This window comes from Rhineura floridana, chromosome 12 (assembly GCF_030035675.1).
Source record: "Rhineura floridana isolate rRhiFlo1 chromosome 12, rRhiFlo1.hap2, whole genome shotgun sequence".
NCBI classification, from domain to species: domain Eukaryota; kingdom Metazoa; phylum Chordata; class Lepidosauria; order Squamata; family Rhineuridae; genus Rhineura; species Rhineura floridana.
In genome coordinates this window covers 32,528,562-32,554,463 of record NC_084491.1, presented here as the reverse complement: position 1 = coordinate 32,554,463, position 25,902 = coordinate 32,528,562, and the positions used below count along the sequence as shown (strand labels likewise).

At 43.0% G+C, this 25,902-nt stretch overlaps 2 protein-coding genes across 4 annotated transcripts in view; both read right to left on the bottom strand.

Moving 5' to 3' along the window:
• The window catches only part of ST14 (ST14 transmembrane serine protease matriptase), a 60,283-nt gene extending 48,415 nt beyond the window's left edge, over window positions 1-11,868 (bottom strand). Inside the window, exons 1-3 of one of the 2 annotated variants that reach the window (XM_061592682.1) lie at window positions 11,750-11,868; window positions 10,233-10,258; window positions 7,376-8,221 (exon numbers count right to left, since the gene is read on the bottom strand). In XM_061592682.1, coding sequence (XP_061448666.1) covers window positions 7,376-7,489 — 114 coding nt within the window. In that variant the 5' untranslated portion in view covers window positions 7,490-8,221; window positions 10,233-10,258; window positions 11,750-11,868. The remainder of the gene's footprint in view (window positions 1-7,375; window positions 8,222-10,232; window positions 10,259-11,749) is intronic. The other variant, XM_061592683.1, reaches the window with a different exon arrangement.
• A 7,336-nt stretch (window positions 11,869-19,204) lies between these two features.
• Window positions 19,205-25,902, bottom strand: part of NFRKB (nuclear factor related to kappaB binding protein) — a 37,300-nt gene continuing 30,602 nt past the window's right edge. For both annotated transcript variants that reach the window (XM_061592752.1, XM_061592751.1), the window contains 4 exons: window positions 24,561-25,349; window positions 24,150-24,256; window positions 23,153-23,288; window positions 19,205-22,857 (listed from right to left, as the gene is read on the bottom strand). In XM_061592752.1, the coding sequence (XP_061448736.1) occupies window positions 22,735-22,857; window positions 23,153-23,288; window positions 24,150-24,256; window positions 24,561-25,349 (1,155 nt within the window). In that variant the 3' untranslated portion in view covers window positions 19,205-22,734. The remainder of the gene's footprint in view (window positions 22,858-23,152; window positions 23,289-24,149; window positions 24,257-24,560; window positions 25,350-25,902) is intronic.

Below are 25,902 nucleotides of genomic sequence, written 5' to 3'. Positions count from 1 at the left end.
GTTTTTAGTGCTTTTGTTTGCCGCCCTGGGCTCCTATTGAGAGGAAGGGCACGAGATAGATAGATAGATAGAGAGATAGAGAGATAGAGAGATAGATAGATAGATACAGATACATATATAATAGTCAAAAAAGGATCCCAGAGTGTCTACCGAAGACCTATAATAAGACAGCATCTAACCTCAAGATTACAGGCTAAAAAAGGAAAGTGTTTGGAAGTGAGAAAGAGAAAAAAGCAGTCTAGTTACAGTTTAGGGTGCTCTTTCACACAAACAACTGGGGTGGAAGTAGTTCAGGCAGAGGAGGAGCCAAAAGGAGCCAGTCTTTCAATAGAGCTGATGGAGTGGCTCTGCTTCCCTTCTCTCCCTCTGGAAAGGCAAGAGGAGCCTGATGGAGCTGACTTTTCATGAGAAATAGAACATGTACCGGAAGCACTTTGAATACTCAAGGAGTTCTGTATAAAGGTATCTTGACGTTGGATGCCAATGTCTATGAATGAAGTCCAGTCCCCCCAAGTCATTGCTACAGGTAGCATGAGGGTTTACCTGCTCCAACATTTCACTTTCATCTTTTGCCCTTTTTAAAAATCAAAACAAAACACCACACTGCTTTATGCCTGCTTTCCAACTGGTAAAACCAATCCTTCATTTTTTCCCCATTGTTCCCTATTCTTTTACATATGCTACATACAACTACTGCAGGTGACTGGTTAGGCTTACTAGCATGAAGGGCCTTTTCCCTTCAGATTTTGATCAGATTTTGAGTCGGGACCCACCCAAAGATTTACAGTTGGTGGATCAGGGTCATTTCATACATTATATTTGCAACAAACCCAAGTTTAACATTGAGAGAACACTCAACAGGGAGTCAAGAGCTAATTTTGGCTCTCCAACAAAAGTACTCATCGATGCATGAGCTGCAAAACAGCCATTTGTCAAATTAACACATGATATTCTATGGTGTATACTTTAACACGTACACACACACACACACACACACACTAAAAGGCCTTCAGTTACCAACAGGAGATACTCACCCTAACTAGTAGTTGGTTTATTTTATGATGATCATGATCATCTTAGCCCAATCACAAAGGGTGAAAAAACTTATTCATTTTCATTGCCATCTTCTGCAAACATATCTTTGCAACACTCCCTCTTCTTTGCAACCTAGATACTCAAGGAGCTGCAAACTTAACCATTTGTACCTGGAAAAGAGACTAGTAAAACCACTCTGTTTACATTCTGGGTGTGCATGCCTCAAGGAAGAACTAAGCACAGGCTACACTCCTCCCTCAGCAGACAAGATGAGGCAGGTTGAAGAACACAATGACAACATCTAGATACTCCATCTCTGCATTCAAAAGATCTTCCCTTCCAGAGAAATAGGTGCTTTTGGACTGTTTAGGAGGTCAAAGGGCTCGGCAGAAAAACTCCAAGGTTGTAGGTAGGGGAAGGAGAGATATGGCTTGCTCTGTGTAGAATGTAGGAGTAAAACGCACTTTGTTCAATGAGGCTTGCTTCCATGAAGGTGTACACGGGACTGCAGTTGTATCTTCTTAACCATGGAGCTTCTGCAAGCCACAAAGTCTTGCCTATGACATGCATTCATTCAGTGTTCATAAGCATGTTACTATTTTGCAGACTAAGCTCATCATCTGCAATATGGTCATAGTAATAATACTGACCTTCCTTACAGGGTTATTGTAAGAATTTCTGAGATAAGAATATGGAGAAACCGATTGGTTCCCAGTAGGAAAGGGTGTGAGACAGGGGTGTATTTTATCACCCTATTTGTTTAATCTATATGCAGAACATATCATAAGCATGATTCACTAGAAAATACAATAATGCTGGGGGGAAAAGAAGGGAGTAGAAAAAGAGGAAGGCGAAACAAGAGATGGATTGATTCCATAATGGAAGCCACAGACCTGAACTTACAAGATCTGAACAGGGTGGTTTATGCTATTGGAGGTCACCGATTCATAGGGTCGCCATAAGTCGTAATCAACTTGAAGGCATATAACAACAACAACAAGTGCTCTGGGAACTCTACAGAAAGGCTAAACAGTATTGTAGAATGCTTTGCATTTACATAACAACCTTGTAAAGAATTGCCCAGCCCCTGGCTTACTCTCCAAGGTACCACTGTTGCCAGGGTGACTGCTAGTTCTTTGAGCTAGAAAAGGAAACTGTGGGTGCAGCCAGTTCAGCACTGCCTTATATAAGATCCACTACAAATTGCTGCTTGGGTATAAAGTTCACTGGGTAACCTTGGGCCAATCAGCCCATCTTAACCTAAGCTACCTCACAGGGTTGTTGAGAAGATAAACAAGGAAAACCATACGTATGCCACCACAAGCTCCTTGGAAGAAGGACAGGATATAAATGTGAATAATTAACACCACAGGGCAACACTAAAAAAGGAAGTAAAGTGTGTGTGTTTTCGGGGTGCACTCACCCAGGCAGCCACTACTTGCCCCAGGCAAGTGGCAAAGCCGAATATAGTCGTTCTGAATTATCAGTATTTTATATTGATTTTTGGTAAGCTGCCTTAAGGGCTTTAAAAAGTAAAGGCAGTGTACAAACAAAAAGAAAAACTCTTAAAACAAATCATGCATAGTAAACCTATGGATGGATGAAATCTATCTGTTTCTGGTCTGTATCACTTTGTATGTTTTAACCGATCATTCCATTCTGCTTCCACAATAATATATTAATTTTAAATTCCTCTTAAAATATCAAAACACAAATTTTGAATCAGGCATGGGGAACCTTGGGCCAATGGCCAGGGATGATGAGAGGTGCAGTTTGTCAACATCTGGAGGAAAGTTTCAATGCGTTCATTAGTCAAAGGTGGGTGAATTAGGTAATTTTGGAAAGGAATTCACGAAGGTCAAATTCCTCAAGCATCACTAGTCAAGTAAAACTGATCTTACTCAGACACTGCAGAGAATTAAATTCTCTGCCATTTTTAATAACAGAAGAGAATTTTTGTAAGATCCTGCTTTTATACTCTCCCTTCTGTAGTCATCAAGTCAAGAATCTAGCTCACTATTCCTTAGTGACTCACCATCACAGAGCACAAAGTTGGGAGGGGAAAGAAATCTCCCAATATACTGAACTGTGAACCTTAAACAATGGGGGGGGTGTCTTTTTATTTATTATTTATTTATTTATTACATTTATACCCCACCTTTCTTTTCATGAGGGAAACCCAAGGCGGCTTACATATGGTTCCCAGGTGGTCTCCCATCCAGGCACTGACCAGACCTGATACTGCTTAGCTTCAGCAGGGCGCTGGCTCATCTGCCTTCAGACCATAGACTGGGATCTTTTTGAAAGAGAACTGACAGTAAAATCAAGAAATTCATCAGGTGGCTTTTCAGGCTTTAACAAAACCTTGTGCTGAATTTGCTGATCATCATGTTATATAAATTGTGCTGCAAAGATGTGCCGCTTTCTGGTTTTATACAAGCTGATCAGCTACTGCGCAAACCAACACTTGGAGCTGTATTTCATGTTGTTATGGCTAAAAACAAGAACCGAATTTATGATAAAAGTCAAGTCAGGAATGAGACAGGAAATCAGTTCAAAACAAAGGAGAAGAGGGGCTGCGAGAGAACCAGGCTGCGTTCCTAATAGCACTTACAAGGGAGTAAACCCCACTGATTTCAATAGGACTTACTTCTGAGTAGATATGGTTAGAATTGTGCTGTAAGGCTGAAGTTCTATGCACACATACCTGGAACTAAGCTCCACAGAACATAGTACAGTTTACTTCTGAGTAAGCAAGCATAGGATTGGACCCTGGGTTATGTCAAATAAGCCATCAATGCAAGTTTGCTTCAGGTACAAGATTCAACTTTAATTGGACAGATGTATTTTTAAAAAAAGAAGTGCAGGATATAAACTCAGCTGCTGTAGTAATCCAAGATGCTTTGTAAAAGGAGGAGGTCTTTGATGTATTGTGGGGGGCATCCCATCAGCAACAGGAGGAGCAATAAAAGTTAAAGGAGAAAGAGGACGAAGAAAGCCAATGGGGCGCAACAAGGCTTGCACAAAGCCAATCCATCCATCAGTGTAAAGAGATGTTGAGTTCTGCAATGCCAAGATAGCACTTTCCCATTTCCAAAAGGTGCTTTTGGCATCACTACCCCATGCCAGGTTGGTGAGCTTTCTCTCCTGCAGACCCTTCTGGGGTTAAGATCGGCAGAGGGGGCCCTCTTGGTAGTTTCACCACCCTCAGGAATGGGGGGGGAGCGGATCAGGACAGAGGGCATTCTCTGTAAGTGTCTTGCACCTTATTTATGTACTTTTCACTGTATGCTAAAGACACACCTCTTTATGTCTTGATGTGATATGTTTTAAGACCCACTCTATTATCCCGAGTGTGATCTGTTTTAACTGATTTTAATACTGCATTTTTAAAATTGTTGTAACCTGTCCTGGGGACCTCATGGTGAAGGGCAGGAAAGAAACAACAACACCACAACAATGTAATCCTCCCAATGTAGCATCACTCCACAGCACTGTGGGAAATGTAAAATAGTGGTTAATCAAGGCAGCCAATGTCACCAAGAAAGCCCGCAGCCAGGGACCCACAAACGTAACATGGAGCCCAGATGTGGGGCCCCAAACCCGGAACTGGCCCTGAACATTCATCTCATTTTTAAGCGAGGAGGAGAGAGACAGAATGTCCGTGTTTATGACCCACAATTTTCTTTACAAGTCTGACAAAATGGGGAGAATACATTTTGTTGTCGTCTCATTAAGATCTTAACAGTACACTTCAGGAACAATGCAGGGACTAAGTTCAAGAGGCTTTTAATTAAAAATGTAAACATTTTAAAATTAGATTAGCTTTAATTAAGGAAAACCCACATTCTTCCACGTTATAAGGAAGCCTTCGCTGACCTCATCCACACAGGCAAATCCCCAAGCTTGTCTGTGTCCACCTTCACTGGCCCAACTGGAAAGTTTACTTAGATAAGAACAACCAGGCCCTTGACCTTAACGAGAGAGGGCAGATTAACCCTGTTTGGTGCAACAACAAAAACGGCACATGGAGAATATCCACATCAGAGAATTCACTTGGAGTCTGCTGTATCTACACTTTTAAGTCACCATAAAAGTTGACCGAGCAAAAAACGACAATCTGCTTCATTCTCCAAGAATTTTTCAAAATCCTCAGCACAAAACCATCTTTCTCATTCTGGGTCAGGACAGCAAAGACATTCGGTCACCCCATGTGGGGAACCCAAGACTGTCAATCGAGGCCTCCTTACATCACCTGAACCCTCCACCCCCCCAAGCATGTACCCGGTATCTATGTTTTTATTATTGTTTTATTTCTCTGTTATTTCTTTTTCTTCTTTCATGTATAAAAAATGTTTCTTTCAAAAATTCAATAAAAAATTGTGTGTATGTAGCCCTACTTGCTTCACGACAGAATACGTCAGGCAGCAGCATGAGATCTACAACATCCCAGGATCCTTCGCAATATCACAGACAGGGGCAGCGCCCCCCCCCCAACAAGAAGCTTGCCCTCCTACTAGGGAGTTTCACCCATCTAGAAATACTTTGCCCCTTCTGTCCCCCCCCCAACGTTTTTCTGGTCCCCCCCCCATTTTTTAATGGTACTGTTGCTGCTCACAGATCATTTTATTTCTTAATCATGTAATTTTTCCATCCTACCCCTGGCCACCAAAAGCCAGTTTGCGATGAACACAGATTTCTTACACTGTTTTGGAAGATGCACAGGCTCAGGTTTTGGAAAGTCTCCAGGGAAAGTTAATTCCAAAGCTAGGGAGCAGCCATTAAAAGTGTCCGTGTTTACCATCTGAACTTCATCCTGACAACTGCCATCCTGACTTCATGCACAGATGGTAGACTAAGGCTTTTAGAGCCTGCTTCCAGTGGAGAGCCAGTGTGGTGTAGTGGCTAAGGTGCTGGACTACGACCAGGGTTCGAATCCCCACACAGCCATGAAGCTCACTGGGTGACCATGGGCCAGTCACTGCCTCTCAGCCTCAGAGGAAGGCAATGGTAAACCCCCTCTGAATGCCGCTTACCATGAAAACCTTATTCACAGGGTCGCCATAACTCAGGATCGACTTGAAGGCAGTCCATTTCCTTTTTTCGCAGTGGATACAAAAGGCTGCGATGGAACAGGAAGTGAGGCGATAATCTCTTGGCAATGCCATCTAGATTCTTTAGGGTGTTATAGCTCACTGCCAGCACCTCAGATTAATAGTAGAAAGCAAGAGGGAGGCAGGATGAGCAATGAAAACACCAGTATAACATTTGCCAGGTGACCCAGCCCCATTAGAAGGCAGGCCGCACTACACGGAGCTAGCAATACACAACACAGGCATTGCACTCCAACTTCCTAAGCAACATTGCAAGGGTTCCCACAATGCACATTGGCACCCCTAAAGTTCACATTCCTGCCTCAAGAAGCCATTTGAGCTCTTTCTACCAGGGATGGGAACCTGTGGCCTTCCAGACCTTTTTGGGACTCTCCCATCAGCCCAAGCTATCATAGCCAGTGGTCAGGGCTGATAGGAGCTGTAGTGCAGAAAAACATCTGGAGGGCCACAGACTCCCCACTCCTGGTTTATACAATGCGTCTCTCGAACTTGAGACTAACCCTGCTCTCTCTTTACTCTCCTTCTATTGAAAGGCTACTATCCTGACACACACTTCCTGGGATGTAAGCCCCACTGAAGTGTGTGCACACCATACATTCCAGTAAGGCCCTATCTGTACTATATATCCCTGTACCATATATCCCTGTACCATACCACTTTAAACAGGGGTTCCCCTAAAAATCTGGAAACTAGCTTGTTATGGGTGCTGAAAACTGTTTGGAGACCTCACACAGAACTACAGTTTTTCGGCGTGATTTCACAATCAATCCCTCTTCCCAGGGAACTCTGGGAAATGTAGCTCTCTGAGGCTCTCCTAACAACTCTCAGCACCTTTCACAAACGACAGTTCCCAGGATGCTTTGGGGGACAGCCATGACATGGCACTGCTTTAAACGTAAAGAGTGCAGCCGAGCCCTACATAACGATGAGGATCGAGGTGTAAGAGGGTCCATCCCGGCACAGTTGTCAACTGTGAAATTGACTTATTTTTCATGAGCTCAGAAAGCTGGCGCTTCGGAAACAACAGCGGCAGCAGCAACAAAAGTGACCGGCCACCCAAGGCGGAAGTAAGACTCCCGTGCAAATTATGATTGTGATCCACCACAGCCTACTCACTCTGGAGTAACTGCATTGCCTTTCCATGGAAATGCTCTTGATGTCACTCCTTTCAGAAGGAGTAGCCGTCCCAACCCCTCCGAGAAAAGATCCAGCAAACAAGTTCTTACCTCTACCTTACTGTTGTACTTTAGGCCTGAAGTCTCGAAGTCCTTCTTTTTTGCCCCGGGAGGCGGGCGATAAATGTTCATGTTCCTTTCGTTGGGAAGTCGGTAATCCTTCATATAAATATGTTCCCCTTTCTCGCGCGCGCGCTCTCTCTCTCCCTTTGCAGAACAAAATTATGATGGGGGGGGAGAGGAGGGGGAAACGAAAGAAAAGTTTCTAAAGAGCCCTCCCTTTTCACGGTTTTGTAGATGTACAAAGTTCTTCTCAGTTCCCGAACTGATCAGAAGAAAAAGGGAAAAAAACTTTAACCAGAAGCGACGGTTTGGGCAGTCCTCAGTCGCAGTCTGCACGCCCTCAGAAGAAGGAGAAAGCAGAAAGCAAAAAGCAACTCCCCCCCCCCTTGGAAGGCAGAAAAAAGGGAAACAATTCTGATCACTGTAGTTCCACCCTCCACATCCGATCCTTGAAATGCGACTCTTTCGAAAACCTGGGTTTTTCTTTTCTTTGCTCGTCCTGGGCGCTGGCGGATGTTCGCGTTGTGCTTTTTCCTCTCCGCTGCAGTTTCCTTGTAGCGGCGCCCCTTTCCAGGCAGGTAACCAGTTTCATGGGTGGGGCTGAAGCGCTCTCTCGGCGCGCTCACTCACACGAGATTTACCTGGGCCTGAGCCCCTCCCATTTGTGTCCCTCCTCCTGGCAGGTGAACTGAGCAGGAAATATCACTCGCCCTCGTCGCTGATTTCTTTGGCGACCCTTGCGGGTGGGAAGTCTGAGGCGCAGGAGTGCAGTGAGAAAATCAAAAGTGCAGAGTCCCTTCATGATAGTCACACTCCAAGGATGCACCATCTCTCCTGCAATTACAAAATTATAGAACCAGAATAAAACTGCTGTGTGCATAGGCTTCCTCCCTCCCGCTCCCCCATTCAAGCTCTTTGTTTGTTGTTATGTGCCTTCAAGTCGACTACGACTTATGGCGACCCTATAAATCAGTGACCTCCAAAAGCATCTGTCATAAAATTGTTGCAAGAAACGTTTTGATTTTAAGAATTCTTAAAATGAAACCGAGTGTGGGACTAAGATTTGGGGAACCAAGGTACTTTGCCATGAAGCTCACACCTCATCTACCCTAGGGGCCCATCAGCGTTTGAGAAGAGGCATGTGTTAGCTACTGAGAAGAGTCTTCGCGATGAGTGACTCACCTCCTTTCACTCCAATTGGCTCCAATCAGCAGGAAAGAACAAGGAGCATGTTGTTAGCCAAGTAAGAAGACTCTTCTCAGTGGTTTTCATGCTGATTGGTTTATATATAGGGACCCTGCTCTCAAAAAAAGTAAGGTGTCTATGACCCACTGCAACCCCTGGTGAGGCAAGACCAGGCAGGGGATTCTCAGGGACAGGAAGTGTGTAACATCCCTGGCCTGCTGGGATAAGAACATAAGAAGAGCCTGCTGGATCAGGCCAGTGGCCCATCTAGTCCAGCATCCTGTTCTCACAGTGGCCAACCAGGTGCCTGGGGGAAGCCCGCAAGCAGGACCCGAGTGCAAGAACACTCTCCCTCCTGAGGCTTCCGGCAACTGGTTTTCAGAAGCATGCTGCCTCTGACTAGGGTGGCACAGCACAGCCATCACGGCTAGTAGCCATTGATAGCCCTGTCCTCCATGAATTTGTCTAATCTTCTTTTAAAGCCGTCCAAGCTGGTGGCCATTACTGCGTCTTGTGGGAGCAAATTCCATAGTTTAACTATGTGCTGAGTAAAGAAGTACTTCCTTTTGTCTGTCCTGAATCTTCCAACATTCAGCTTCTTTGAATGTCCACGAGTTCTAGTATTATGAGAGAGGGAGAAGAACTTTTCTCTATCCACTTTCTCAATGCCATGCATAATTTTATACACTTCTATCATGTCTCCTCTGACCCGCCTTTTCTCTAAACTAAAAAGCCCCAAATATACTCAGGAGATTTATTTAACAACTTGGTGCTTAAAACTGTAACCTTACAGTCTGATCATATGCATGAGAGAGCCTTGCTGGATCAGCTCAAAGGTCCATCTAGTACAGTGGATCCCTAACTTACCCAACTACCCATGGACCACTTGAAAATTGCTGAGGGTCTTGGCAGAGCACCTCTTTCAACAAGCCTTTTAAGTTGAGACCTTATCCCAGTCTGAGTCTGTGTTGGAATTGCTGTTTAATGTATTTTTAAACTTTCTGTTTTGTAATGTTTTTAAAGCTTTTTTAAAAAATGTTTTTAAAGATACTTTGTTTTAATATGTTTTTTAATGGTTGTTGTGTTTTAATATATTTTGAAGTCTGTTTTTATGATGTTTTAAAGTGTTTTTAGTACTTTTGTTTTCTGCCCTGGCCTTCTACTGGGAGGATGGGCGAGATATAAATCAAATAAATAAATAACTATGCAGCTGTCTTGCCATCAAGAGGTGGTGGTGGCTAGTGTTCACGGGGACTGGTGTCAGGCCGGAAGGCAGGGATCCCAATAATAGGTGGAGCCAGAGCAAATTAATTCTAGTTTTGTCCTCATCCTCTTTCTTGCGGAGTTCTACAAGGGCAACACTAAGACTAAAGAGGAGGAAGCTGGCAGCCAATGCAATGCCCTGGACTGGTCGCAAATAAGAAGAGAGGTAGGCTGAGGGCAGACTAAGGTTAGCAATATAGTGGCAAATCCAGAAGTGTAGGGTCCCTTCGTGATAGTCATGCCACACCCTCTAACTTCCATGCTGTCCATGGTCATCTCCACACTCCTCAGTCCTTCCTGTGCTTTCTCCCACAACAACAGACGTTCCTAGAAGTCCAGCAGCCTGGAAGAGGAGAATGTTAGCTATTGAGAAGAGTCTTCTCAGTGCACCTCTTACCTGCTTTTGCTCTGATTGCCTTCAATCTGCAGGAAAGGACAAGGAAGCATGTTAGAAGCTTCTTCAGTGGCTAACACACTTCCCTTTCACGCTGATTGGCTTGAAGGATGCTGGGGACATTGAGACCCTGCTCCCAAAAGAGTAAAGGGTCTAAGACCCACTGAGACCCTGCAGGACTACACCCCTGGCAGGTGTACAGTACCATCTGTGTACCACCTTTATACAGCACTCTCTGAAATATGCTGAGACAGAACTATCAGGTTTGGAAACCCACATGTACCTCCATTTAACATCACTAATACCCATATGCAAATCTTCCCAAAGAGCTTTAAGTGCTAGTGAATATATCCAGTAACAGGCTATATAACTCTGAAACGAACCCCTTTATGTAAGTCCTACGACTTAGTATCATCATCTCAAACTATTGCATATTGTATTTTAATATTGCTTTGTTAGTATGCTGGCCAACAAATATTAATGGACAGCTACAAATATCCCTCTCCTGTTGGTGCTCCCTAGGAACTAGTACTCAAGGTAGACTGCCACTGAACCTGGAGGTTCCATTCAGCCAACATAGACAATAGCTCTTGATATACCTATCTTCCTGGAATCTATCTAATCTGCCATTAAGGTCATCTAAGTTAGCAGCCATCCCTGCACCTCATGGCAGTGGATTTCATAATTTCCCTTATGCATTGTGGGAAGCACTTTCTTGTGCTTGCCTTGAACTTCTTGGAGATCATTACAATTTCCCTACCTGACACTATAAAGAAATGTAGAGGTATACAAAGTGGTCCAGAACAAAGAGCAGGCAGTGCTGGCCCTGCCAGGGGAACAGTAAGAAGCAGAGGTTGGCAAGATTTCTGGGCCTCTGGGCACATTTGCAAACCAGATAAACGGATGTAGGCACCACACACAATGCAATATATTCTTTTGCCTACAACAGAGTGTTTATTTGGAAACTAGTATATGTTTCTTTTGACGGGTGGTCAGCACTGAGAGCAGTCAAAGGTCAGGTTCGCTCTCCATCGCAGCCAGATTCAGGAGAGAAAACTGCAGAACAAATGAGCCTGCCTCTTTATGTGGCCGTGTGAGTACAACCAGCAGAAACTATGTGACATACAGTTCAGAATAAAGGCCCTAAGTTCTTTGGTGCAGAATTACACACAGACAGATTTGCAGGCAGGTAGGGCCAAACCCAAAGCCCTAAGCCCAACCACTGTTGGGTGTCTGTGGCAGAGTTATTCTTAACAGTGTCAAAATTCCAGTGGGATCTAGCAAGACAATGTGCCAACCAGCATGTTAGCTTCTGGTTCAAAGAGCACATCAAAGAATGATTCATTGGGAGCGGCAAGCCAAGAAAACATCATCAAGGATCACCCTGCACGCTCTCAGTGAGAAGAAGCAACAAAGAAGTGTGTTACATAATGAGAGTATGGTCAAAAGCCAAGGCTGTCACTAATTTGGCCTTCGGGAAAAGGTGAAGGTATCCTACAGGATAGGAGATAGGTACTCACCCTGTTTTCTTCCAGGTGTTTAGTATTTGTGCATTAATAAATTCAGAAGGTTTCTGGCAGACATTGCCCGTTCAGCTATTGTCCCAGCCTCAGTTTAGGCCCAGTTCAATCCTTTTTTATTTCTACTCAGCAACCTCCACCCTAGTCAGGAGACACAGAGAAATTTGTTTGGTTATATATAAGAAAAATTGGTTTGGTTATATATAAGACAAAGTGTTTTTAAAGATATCCAGTTTGCTCAGTACTGTCATACTGTTTGTTTGTTTTTTTGCTTATGTTCAATACAGGGAAATGACTGAAGATAGCTGTTTTAACATGGAGAGGCTGTAATCTTGTATTAAGCGGACATTAATTAATTAAGTGGCCCCCAAGCTTTGGAACACCCTACCCCAAGAAGTCCGCTCTGCTCCCTCCCTAATGGTTTTCTGGAGACTTCTGAAAACGATCTTGTTCTGGAGAGCCTTTGGGAGGGACTGAAGGTAGAGCAAGACACTGATTTTATGCCTTCTACATTAAATTTTACCCTTGTAGTCTCCTTTAGTACCACTCCCTATATATGTGTGTGTGTGTGTGTGTGTTGTATCTTATGTATTTTAATTGTATTTTATGTATTTTAATTTATTTTAATATTTTTGTGATTTTATTGTTTACAATTTTATTATGTATGTGTTTGATTTTATTTTTGTAAGCCGCCCTGAGTGACCTATTATAGGGTAGAAGGGCAGGATAGAAATATTTTAAATAAATAAATATATAAAATAAATTATACAGCCACAAGAGTGGTTGTATACTCTAGCCGGCATGGATTTTTTGCATTCCTCAATGTTAAATTAAAAATACCCCCTGCCATTCTTCTGCTTTCCATAAGCACATTTCAAAACAAAACCTTACAAAACTTACAGTCCTGAACTCAGAAACGCTTTCTTAACAACTCTCTAAGTTTTCATGGTGATACACAAAATGCTCAGAGAGAATCATGAGTTCAAAGTGTAAAACAATGGAAAAAATCCAGACCCCCGTTGACGTCTGTCAGTGGCCTCATAATTTGTTTAAATTAATTAAAAAACAGCCATGTTCACAGAGTACCTGTAATCCTATCACTGACCTTACTCCATACTCTGACCTTCATCTTCTGCAGTTTAAACGTGAAAAAAAACGCATGGCTGATTTTTAATTAATTTAAGGAATTTAACATGGAAGTCTATGATAATGCAGGCATACAGTAAGAACCAACTGTTAATGTTCTAAAAGCCAGACTAACAGCTGTTTGGCTTGGCTAATCAGGAAGCCACGTCCACACCAGTCATTTTTTGCACTTTAAACAATCATGGCTTCCCCCAAAGAACACTGGGAAGTGTAGTTTGTGAAGGGTACTGAGAGTTGTTAGGAGACTCCTATTCCCCTGACAGAGCTCCAGTGGCCAGAGTCAGCCCCTCTTCTGGTGACTGTAGCTCTGTGAAGGGAATAGGACCTCTCCTTCAAAAGCTCCAGTTGGTGCAAAATGTGGCGGCCAGATTCCTGATGGGAGCACGTGGCCAAGAAAATGTGACACCACTTTTAAAACATCTGCACTCGCTGCCCATCTGCTACCGAGCCAGGTTCAAGGTCCTTGTATTAATTTACAAAACCCTGGGCAACTTAGGTCCAGGGGATCTTAGGGACCGCCAGAACCCTTATATCCCAGCTCGATCACTGAGATCATCTGCAGGAACGACTTTGGTTGTCCCCCGAGTTGGCGAGGCTCATTTAACATCGACACAAAAGCAAGCCTTCAGTGTCGTTGGCCCAGTTCTCTGGAATGCTCTGCCAACCGAGATTCAGCAGGTGTCTTCTATTTTAACTTTTAAGCACCTGCTGAAAATCTTTTTGTTCCACCAGGCTTGTGCAGGCAGTTAAGAAGATGCTTTTTTTTGCAACAGTTGACCATATTTTTATTGTATTTTTAATGTTTTTGTTCTATGGTTGTTGGGGTTTGTTAACGTGTTGTAAGCCGCTTTGATGCTTTTAACAAAATATCAAATATACAAATATACAAATATACAAACAGATATACAAATATTTTTATAATAAATAAATAAATAAACAATAGTGGCTAAAAGCAAGCAGCTACTTCAGCTCTCAGCTACACATGCACAAGGTAACCTTAGACAAGCGACTAGCTTCTCTCAGCCTCTCTCCTACAATATTCAGACACACACACAAAAAAATCTGGCCTACTTTCCAGCACTGTTGTGTGGATTACTGAGATAATAGAAAGTACTTTGAACACTTGACACACACTCTGTAAAATGCTGGATACTATTAACAAAATGTGATTGATCCTGTAAATCAGGAATGGGTAGACTTCAGGCTTGTAAGATTTTAATTGGGGTTTTTATTATTTTTTAACTAGAAAACAGGTCCATCAACCAGAACAAAATAGAAAATAGTGACTAGAGAGGAGATCCCAGCACATAATAATGGCTCAAGGATGGAGCCAACCACCTGGTACACCTTTGAACCATACAGTGGGGTAACCTACATATACAAGTATAAATGTAGCACAATGTGGGTGGGGAACCTTTGAGCCCAAGAACCTCATTTCATTCTGGGCACCCTTCCAGGGGCCGCATGCCAGTGGTGGGCAAAATCAAAAGTAGGTAGAGCAATGAATGGAAATTTTATCTTTGTACAGTAGACTACTTCCTACACAACTCGCACACCACTCTCTATCCCCTGTGCGGGCAAGCAAGAGTCATTATCAGACTTCAGGCACGCATTCCAACCAGGCAAAAACACTCAAGAAGGCTACAGGGGGGTACAGGGCTACAGGGTCTCGGGTGTGTGTGTCTTAGACCCTGTACTTTTTTGGGAGCAGGGTCCCAGCAGGGTGCCTGTGTCTTTAGCATCCTGTGAGCCAATCAGCATGAAAGGGGCGTGTCTTAGCCACGGCTTCCTTGACCTTTCCTGCGGATTGGAGCCATTGAGAGTGAAAGGAGGTGAGTCAGCCACTGAGAAGAGTTGCCGTCTTCTCTTTTTTTGTATAATTAAAAAAAAAAAATTTTCTTTACAGAAATCTTTAGGTAAAACCTCGTACATATTATCAGTCTATCAACAACATAATCCAATATAAACGATATTCAACAAAAATATAGAAACAAAAAGGGAACAAGATCTCTTGAGGAACATATCCAAAAAAAGAACCCGCATATTGACCAGTTTATGGGAAGATGTCACACTTAAATCTCCTATGGAGTAGTTTCCGTAGTCATATTTGTTTCCAAATCTGCTAGGCCTCCATGGTTGGGCGATGCCCAAAGGAATCTTCGGAAGTATGTTCAATAAATGAATGCCAAGCTATATAGAAACAGTCTGGTGTCTCTTTTCCTTGTTTTATTTTCAATTTGTGTGTAAGCTTTTCCATTAGAGCAATATTCCAAAGGGAATTGTACCATTGTTCAATTGTAAGACTGTCTGCAGTTTTCCACTGTGACACAATTGCCAATTTTGCTGCCAGAGTCATGTAGATAATCAGTTCTTTAGAGAGCAGTTTTGAGTGTGTATTGTCAAAAATGTTTAGCAATAGTAATTTAGGGAAAAATGCAAAGTGCTCCTGGGATATGATTAACATTTCATTATAAATCAATGACCAAAAATCCTGTACTCTTTCACAACCCCACCACAAATGAAAGTAGGTTCCAGTCTTCCCACATCCCCTCCCACAAAGTGGGGAGGATGTTGAGAACATATGTGAAAGTGGGACAGGTGTGTAGTACCAATGATGTACTAATTTTAGAGACTGTTCTTTTACATAGCTAGAAACCGATCTGAACGGTCATAGTTCCTACATCCTATTCCAATCTCTGAACTGTATTTTGGAAACTATGTCCATTCAGACCATGGTATTCCCGATCTCTGTGTATGGATGTGAAAGTTGGACAGTGAAAAAAGCAGATAAGAGAAAAATAACATTTGAAATGTGTTGGAGGAGAGCTTTGCGCATACCATGGACTGCGAAAAAGACAAATAATTGGGTGTTAGAACAAACTAAAGCAGAACTATCACTGGAAGCTAAAATGATGAAATGATGCGGTTATCATACTTTGGACACATAATGAGAAGACATGATTCACTACAAGAGACAATAATGCTTGGAAAAACAGAAGGGAGTAGAAAAAGAGGAAGGCCAAACAAGAGATGGATTGATTCCATAAAGGAAGCCACAGACCTGAACTTACAAGATCTGAACAGGGTGGTTCATGACAGATGCTCTTGGAGGTCATTGATTCATAGGGTTGCCATAAGTCGTAATTAGCTAACAGAATTTTGATTGCCTTTTTCATATAATCTTTGTTTAAGATAAATCAGAGCTTTTGATACCTTTGAAATTTCTAAAGCTTCTATTTTCCTCCTCACAGAGTCCAATTTATGCCTGATTTTAAGGGAGCCTATTTGTTTATGTTGTTGGTCCAGTTTCTGCAATTTGACGTAGAGGTTGTTTTTTAGGACAGAAGTTTGTTTTTGCAATTTATTTTTCTCTGCGATACAACATCCTCATATTACAGCTTTAATTGCAGCCCAAACAATACTATATTTGATTCCTTTCCCTGTATTGTGTGTAAAATAATCTTAAATGGTCGTTTGGATGGTCTCTGTAGCTAATTGACTGGTGAGTAAAGAGTTGTCAAATTGCCAGGTTGGTGTAATTGTTTCTTTTTCTCTAAAAGATCGTGTTGCCCACACTGGAGTGTGGTCAGAGACCAAAAATGAACCAATTTGAGATTCTTGTAGTGTGGTTTGCAATGTCCTGGAAATAAGGAGGTAATCTGGTCTGTAATAACGTTTATATCTGTTTGAGTAAAATGTGTAATTCCTCTCTGATTTATGTAATTTCTCCAGGCATCTAAAAGGTAATGGTGTTCCCGCACTTATAGTGCGAGTAATTTCCGACTCTTAGGGTGACATCTTGCAACATTTTACTAGGCAGACCGTATATATGGGGTGGGATTGCCAGTTTCTTCCCCCCAGCATATGCCGGGTACTCGTTTTCACAGATGGATGGAAGGCTGAGTGGACCTCGACCCCTTTTACCGGAGATTCGACTTCCTCCTTCTGTTGGAATCGAACTCCGGCCATGAGCAGAGCTTCGGCTGCGTTACCACCGCTTACCACTCTGCGCCACGGAGGGCATCTATTAAATTAAATTTAGATATCTTTTAAATTTGATTTGTTGGTAGATTGGACCTTTGTAGGTAGAGTAGTATCATAAGATTTGTCCCATAGAGGGTCTGAGACCCAGCTGAAATATCCTCCAATTATTAACTCACCTTCTGCAGTTATATAATTTTAGAAAAGAGGAAGCAAGAAAGCATAATTGTTTTTTATTTGGTGCATATAGTGATGCTACGGTTAGCTTTTGAGTCCCCAATCTCCCTTTAACAAATATTAACTGTCCTTCCGTATCTTTGTAAGTCTGACACTACTTTTGTTTTTAGATGGAAAGTTAGATTTGGCTGTTAGTGTCATTTCGCTGTCTGGGAGAAGGAGTTGGAACATAGAGGGCGTTGAGTGTTAAGGATTTCTAGCTGTTTGTTAAATCTGGGGAGCTTTTCTGGAAGAGACTGATCCATTTTTCAGAATCCTGGAGTCCACGAATTCGTCTTCTTTATCCAATTCTTCTATATCCCATGTGGTCTCGAAGTTTAGTAAGCGGAGGATGTGGCACACTTTTTTTTTTTGAAGTAGACAGCATGTTATATACAGCTATTTCAACACATAAGCAAAAAGGGAACCCCCAGCGATATTTAATTTTCGCAGCTTGTAGTTTTTCTGTTGCTGGTCTCAATTCACGTCTCTTCCTCAGTGTCTCCAAACTAAGAACTTGAAGAACCATATCTTTGTTATCATATTTCAGGCCCTCTTTGTCTCTAATGGCTTTCGTAAATCTGTCTTTCAATTGGAAATGGACAAAGGCCAAATATCATGTGATATTGTAGCAGTTTTAGGTTTAGGAGAGCATTCTAGGTCCAATGGAGTAATTGGGGCATCAGGGAGTGCTATAGACTACCATGTTGTAAGAAATGCAATCATATCCCCATTCTTTTTCTGTGGAGACCCCAAGAAGGCGTATGTTCCTGTGTCTAGCCCTGTTCTCCTGTTCATCCACCTTTGCACTTAATTCCTTATTAGCTTTTAAAAGTAGTTGGACTTCAACAGAGGTTTTAATACTCATTTCCATGGCTTCATTTGCTGTTTTTTCAATAGAGTTTTTTTGCGTTAGTTTATCCAGCGTGTTCTTTGTTCAATCAAAAGCTTTCTGCCATTCTGCAATTAACGAGGTGTGCATTTTTGAACTCTGTCCATTACTGTCTCCAATAAGTAGTCAACGTTAAAAAGCGCCGTTTCTGCTTGTCCCGTCTTCCTCCCTTTTGCTGCCATTTTGGGTCACCGCTAGAGACAATTTTTAGATTGCTATTTTAAGGTAGTAAATGGCCTTAAAATGCAGCAAGCTGTGGCTTAAATCATGCCTCTAAGCTTCTTTTGTCAGTAATCAAAGAGGTGAGAAGAGGTAATTCAAATGCAAATGTGGTATGTTGCTGCTGGGCTTCGCACGCGCATGCGCCCCCACTGAGAAGAGTCTTCTCAGTAGCTAACACTCTCCCCTTTCATGCTCATTGGCTCCTAGGGATGTCTATTGTGGGAGAAGGCATTAACAAGGATCTCATTCTCAACCCTGTGGCAAAAAAGGGGGAGGGGCATGACATGAAGAGACCCTGCACTTCTGAATTTGCCACTACACTACTGGAAGGGTATGAAGCAGGGTCAGTCAGGGGTATGGCCTAGGGAGAGCCACAAGGCCCAGATAGGGAGGCTTGGAGGGCCACAGTTGGCCCCTGGTTTTCAGGTTCCCCACCCCTGTACTCCAGATTAGGGATTCCAATACAAAAAATCTTGGGGGAGAGCAATCCAAAGCCCTGATCTACCATGCTGGAAGAGGTATAAATGGAGCAGAGGCATCTCTCCATCTAGCTCTGCCAGCTTCCGCCATCAGTAAGATGCACCCCAATGTGCTTACTCAGAAGTTCCTGCTGCTGCTGCTGGCAACCTCGTTCTCAATAGCCAGCAGAATGCCCTGAAACAGGGTGTTTTGGGGAAGGTGCTAGGCCAGCACAGGATCAGCTGGATCCTGTGCAGACCCCGCTGCCATCACATGACAGCAACAGGCCCGATGCAGGTCTCTTCACTTTGACAGGCTAGGAGCTGGCATTTCCCCCATCCCCCATCTTCTGCCCTGGCTGGCACAAGTGGTGGGGTTGTGGGGCCCCCAAACCATTCAGCCCAGAACTGCTGGCCAGAGTTAGGACTGCACCCCAAAACTGGCCAGAAGAGCTGCTCAAAGACTTGGCTAAAAGTAATCAATTAATACTGATATGTACAGCTGAGGCATGCAAAGGCGGAGAAACAAGCAATTAATAGCTATCAGCCATGCCAGAAGATTTATTTTAATTGCAATTTCCCTTGTGGGAAATTGGAAAAACTTAAAAAGGTGATTTCCGGTAGCTCTCTTAGGTGTATTTAATACATTAATAAATACAGTGATAAAAATGATCTTCTTAGACATAGCACAGGAGTAAGTTACTGCCTGGAGGATTTAGCATTAGGAGGGGGGAGAGGGCGAACAAACACACAAAGCAAATGGAAAGAGAAAAATGAGGAAATGTCTCAAATTTTGAGCAGGATTAAGAACTAAAAGAACAGGCAAGTCTTCAGCAGCCTCAGTAAGGTTGTGTGGGAGAAATGAGTTGAATAAAAGTTTAAAGGGGGGGGGAGAGGGACTTCAGTTGACAGAGGTACTGTAGATGGCTTATACTGCCATCTTTAACCCTTTAAGGGAATGATGGTGAGGCACCTAAGAACAGAGGACTGCCTTCTCCCATATGCAGCGGCCTGACATTTAAAATCAGTTTTAGGGGGCTGCTTCCTGTTCTGCCTTTGTGTCCTTCTAATAGTTTTTCTTTTAAAGTGGCAAGTAACCCGACTAGTTAGAGAGTTTGCGGGGCTCTACCAGAAGGCCTGGCACAGCCAGGCAACTTGTAGCCTTAAGAGCCTCCATGGAAGAGGAGACTCCTCCTGTCTCATTCCCTGCCTTGACCACCACATTTCTTTACCCAAGCAAGTTACTGGACACAAGTGCTTTCTGGTGTCATATATATGCCACATGCTTATGTTAGTTACAGTTGTCTTCCAAATATGTTGAAACTGCAACAGATCTCACATAGCTGGTTTACATACAGGACGTATTTGCCCTCAAGGAAATGCTTTGGAAGGAACACCTACACACTTTGAAGGCATGGAGGTGGGGGACTGTAAGCACAGGGGGGGGGGATCGTGGCAGTAGAGATTAAGCTGTGGGGTACTAGGAAACATTTGAAAAGAATATTTTCCAAGGCACATCCCCTGGGATAAAAAAAAGGACATCAACACAGTAGAGAGGAGATCATGTTCACTACGAGGCAGAACACAAGTGCAAAGGCTCCAGTGTCGACACTCACCAAGTTAATTTGGTTTTAAACAAAGAGTCCTACAAGAAAACATTTCCGTTTTCATTAATGTAGTATTGTTGTGGTCTAGAAATAAGGCTAGTATTAAGAACAGGACCTCCTTCCTGCACCATTCATTATTCAGGATCTGCAAAATCAAAAGTTGTTCTCTCTGTGTGTGTGTGTGTCCCCAAACAGCCGTTCCCATTTATTCACAAAAGCAGTTACCTGATATTCAATACTCTAGATTAAAACTACCACAATGTCCTCTGCATTGGACAGCCTTTGAAGAGTCCCTAGAAACTTCTATTGATCCAGAATGTGCAGGTGGGCTTTTGGTAGTGCTTGCCCTTGGAAGCAGGCATCTCCCATTTTATAACAGGTGCATGGGTTTCCAGTTCATTTCCAGACATGATTCATCAAAGTGCTGGTAATTTACCTTGGAATTCCTAAATGGCTTAGGCCCAGGATACCTGAATGACTATCCACTTCAGATTTGCTGGAGAAGCTCTTCTCTGGAACCAATAGTAACTGGGTGGAACATGGGAGAAGCCTTGCTCTTTGAGAACTCCTAGATTATGTATTGAACTCTGTACCTTGGGAGGTACATAGTTTGGCCCTCTCTCTTTTAGCCTTCTGCCATCTGTTGGAAGACATTTTTATTCTAGGAGTCATTTATCCTGTTGGGTGGATGGAATTTTACTGATCCATATTTATTTATTTATTATTAAAGTTATAACCTGCCCTTGCTCCCAATAGTAGGCCAGGGCAGCCATCTTTTATCTGGCAGCCATCGTCCTTTAAAACAGAATTTTTCCTAATATTTCAAGCTGCCCACAGCTCTTAAACAGCAGCAGGGCAGGAATATAAATGCACCTAACAAAGAAATATGAGTTTAAAGAGACTGCAGAAAACCACAAGACTCAGTACTACATCTATCCCCCTTTGGTTGAACCATCAGCATCAGAAGAGAGGGGCCTAGTAGTTAAATGCCTGATTAAGTTCCAGTTAAAAATATCCTTTATTAGCCATGAAATCAGGGTCAGTTCAAACACATATATTTTGGACTTCTGCTAGCCAAAACTTCGCCTATAGAATTATATTGTTACATTGCTTTTTGGCAAGATGGGAGGAAGAAATAAAAAGAGTTGCAGCATGGGAGCAGTAGAGGGCTCAGCATCTCTCCTTGTTTTTGAATGTAGCAGATGCTGTTAATCAAGAGGGCTATAAATTTGGCTAACTTTTTTAAAAGGTGGCAGGTGCTCGTCAAGTTTATCTGGGGGTGAATGCACAACAGTAACTATATCAACGACTGACAGGCCTTACCAAAGAGGTTTAGTCACCTTTAATATTATACTGTATTATGCTGACAAATTGTCTCAAAACCATTACTTTGTGCATGACAGCAACCCTGGAATCTTAGATCTACTTTGTTCCACTAAGTACTATTAGCTCCCTTTTAAGAAGGAAGATGTTGAAACTGACAATTTGCTTATTATACCAACTCTGGAGCCATGGGAGAGATAGTTATCATATAAAAAGTGTGTGTGAATGTTTGTATGGAGAAATAATGTTTTCTATTAGTGTGGAAATGTTCCTAATTGGATAAAATATGCTTTGATAAACTTTAGAGATACAATTAACAATAGAAAAGTCAACAGTGATTATCAACATCAGTAAAATGAATTTGTATTCACTGAGCCTGGTACACAGTGTCAGGTCTGCTTTAACTGTTCATTAGAAAAGAGGCCTTCCCAATCACATCAAGCTAAAAGTTCTTCTGGGAAGGGGGAAGAGGGTTGCTTTTGGCTCTTTTTCCAGAACTAGCTTAGAAGGCTCTCTTCTTTCACACAATGCACAGGCTTTCTTTAAGCATGTCACATAAGTCAATTTTAAAAAATACTCAGTCTGATGTGGATAAACAGACTGGGGAAGTTTATGTACAGAGAGGGACAGTTACCAAGAAACTGTCTTATGTTGTTGTTTTTAAACCTGGTTAAAATTATAAAATAAACAGACAAAAAAGCTTAGACATCAAACATTAAAAATCCAGAGTCTGAATAGCAATAAGAACCACCATGAAGGGGTTAACATTGAAATCCAGCCTGACAGAACTTGTCCATTTCTTCCAAGTCCCTCCATGGTCTTCTTACCTTAATTCAGCAAGCTTCTTTGAAACTTACATTCAATTAGGTTGAAAATTCAAAAACAAGATACCAGCCTTTCTGGGTCTGGCAACTTAACATGAAGACATTAAGATTATTAAAATATAGCATGTTGAGATGTTTATGTTATAGGTTCTGCTTATTCTGACTCCAACCAAAGGGCAAACACTTCCCATGGCTACTTCCACAATGTCAGGAACCAACTTGCAGATACTAGGGTTTGCTAAGTCAGACTCTAGTAAGGTGGAAATGGGATAAGAGGGCTAGAATAACTCTTGAAAAATTATGTTTCCTGCTGAATTTACTGATCCGGTGTTTGTTTTGGAGATGGCGCTGCTGTCACAACTACCGTGGAGACTGCTTTTGTAGAGCCAGACACTGTTCCCTGCTGGAGATGGGAGGCTGGGAGGGTCTGAATGCGCACCTGTGCAAAATGGAACGAAGAAGAAAAGAGATTACATTTAAGCATACAGCCTCTGCCACATAGCAGAAACATAAATACTACTGGGAACAGAACTGTTAATTAAGCAAAGCTCTCCACTCGTATCTTGCACTTGTTTTCACAAAGTTACCAATTTCAGTGTTTATGCAAGCCTTTTCATAGGCACATCCTCCCTGCCCTCAAAACAAGCATGTGGTACAATGCTTTTGGGACTGTGCACTCAAAAACAAAGTACTAATGCAATAGAGAATAAGAGACAAAGAGACATTGACCTAACCTGTGTAGCCTGGCCTTGTTGCTGCAGCTGTTGTAGTTGCTGTGCAGTCAGGAAGCTCACTGGTTTGTTCCCAGCAATCAATTTCGTCCCAGCTGGCATTGTTGTGAGGATGATATTTCTACCCAGTCCGCTGATACTATTGAAAAAACCCATCAAGAAGTCAGTGGTGATGCATTGGGACTTGATCTTTCTCAGGTGTCTCTTGCATCATAACAAAGCCTAGGGAGCTTATATACACCACAATGGCCTTTCAGTACTGATCAGGCTCTGAGTATGTTACAAGAATTTCTGGAAGCATTTAATGTAAACAGTAATGTCACTGCAGAGTAATTGTTGTGTAGCTAAATGCATCATTAGTTGCATTTTCTTTAAGGGATGTACAATTCACTTTTGTAAGTCTATAATGTGACTGTGCTCCCAGCACTTCAGTCTAAATACAGTTCTGTGCTCAGGAGAACAGCCAGCTGCGCTTTACACTTCTCATTACAGGGGAGAATGAGGAATTTCTGCACTATCCATGTTGATTTAGAGGGAAATAGAATTGCTAAATCATTCAGAAAAATGACCAGGCCTGCTTTTGTGCTTTTAAAGAGTAGCTTGGTTTTGCGTAAAAACTAGTAGGTACAGCTTTTCACTGTTTAGTAATAAAATGTTCTCACCTGCTAATATCTGCAAACCAAGCAGCTCTTAAAGACACAGCCACAGCAGCTGGTTGAAAAATTGGCAACCCTAGAGGGGAAATGTGGGATACCCACATAAAAACAACAACACTGGTAAACCCTGAGTCACTAACCACTACTTGGGTTTGGGAAGAGACAATGAAAAGCATTCATTAGCACTTCCTACAGGCAGAATTTATGTTTAACTCATTTTCTGTAACTAAATGAATCTACAAATTTCTGTACTTTCAAGCCTTTGTGACTAGTGGCCTGTAATAATCACTCATCTATGCAAACACAATCCTGAAGATGACAGAGATTCCTCCTGCATTACTCACTTGGCCCCAAGATTGCCCTTGATGATGGGGGTCGTCACTACATTCTTGCCTTTCACAGGCTGGCTTATGACCGAGAGGGGCACTGTGATTCGGGCAGGCAACTTCCCCTATAGGAAAAAAAAAAAGACACAGAAATGATAAACTTTCAGCAGCAGCCTCTCTGCCACACAATTACCAAGAAGGGGAAAAAATACCCTTCCAAAAATTAAAGTTTTCAGGATGCTGAATTCTCCCTTTTTGCAGAGAAGGATTCACAGAATACATACAGCCCAGCACACAGGCAGGCATAATGTTACCTAATGGAATTCAGTGCTGTGCCGTAAGTCGGAGCATAGTTAAGACAGACAAGATGACATCTCAAACTGAAGCTTCCCAGTCTTGCTTATCCCACAGAAAAGCAACAATACTTACTGCCTGGGAAGTGGATACGACGGTGGTGCTCACTGGAACCTGCCGCACAGTCGTGGTTCCTGTTCCTATCGTTATGGGTGTCCCTGCCCCTCCTGACACTACAGCAACTGCCTTGGAGACTGAAGCGGTCATGTTTGGCAGAGAAACAGCTGAAGCATGGGTGGCACCAGGCACACTCACTGAAGAGGAAGCAGGCATCTGCTTGGCGTGGGTGGCTACGGTAATGGTCTGTCCAGCTTTCGGTGGCATAACCCCCATTCCTTGCACAATCCTTATAGTGGCAGCTGGCTTGGCTTCAGTGGATGCCACCGTAGTAATGGCTTTGCCCTTCTGGTCTGCTACGGTCATGCCTAGAGCAGGCATCAATCTGAATGCTGAGCTGGGAGACTCTACAGTCTTCAAGTCTGGAGTCACTTTAACCACCGTGGGCCCAGCTGGGCTGGACGAAGCAGAGTTGGGTGTGCTGGTCTTGGCGGGAGAGTCAGAAGACTGGATGGGGCTAGAAGTCACACGCAGAGTGGCAGAGATGCCCTTCCCAGCAGAAGCGTTTCCCGCTGCGGCAGCGGTGAAGAGGTCTTGAGTCAGTTTGACAGTGGTGACTTGGGACTTGGCCAAGGTAGCCATCATGTCCGGGGTGATGCGGAGAACGGTCTGCCCCTTTGCGTCAGTGGTGATGGAGGAGGGAGGCAGACGCAGTACATCCTTGCCTTGGATGCGGAAGTTTGAGGCAGCAAGTGGAATGCCGCTCCCAGGTTGGCTTTTCATACCTAGCTGTCCAGTTATAGCCACCTGTAAGGCAAAATATATTGTGCTGAACCTCTCTCTCTCCCCCTCTCTTCCTCTCCCTCCCTGCCTCCCCCTCTCCCCCTCTCTCTCTCACTCACACACACACACACACACACACACACACACACACACACACACACACACACACACACACACACACACACACACACACACACACACACACACACACACACACACACACACACACACACACACACACACACACACACACACACACACACACACACACACACACACACACACACACACACAACACACACACACACACACACACACACACACACACACACACACACAGAGAGAGAGAGAGAGAGAGAGAGAGAGAGAGAGAGAGAGAGAAGAGAGAGAGAGAGAGAGAGAGAGAGAGAGAGAGAGAGAGAGAGAGAGAGAGAGAGAGAGAGAGAGAGAGAGAGAGAGAGAGAGTTACTGTTACAGAATGCTATATAGTACCAGTCATACTGATGGAAGCCATTCTTTTAACCACCACTTCCAGACAGACAACACACACCCAAGTCAGTCACTAGAAAAGGACAAG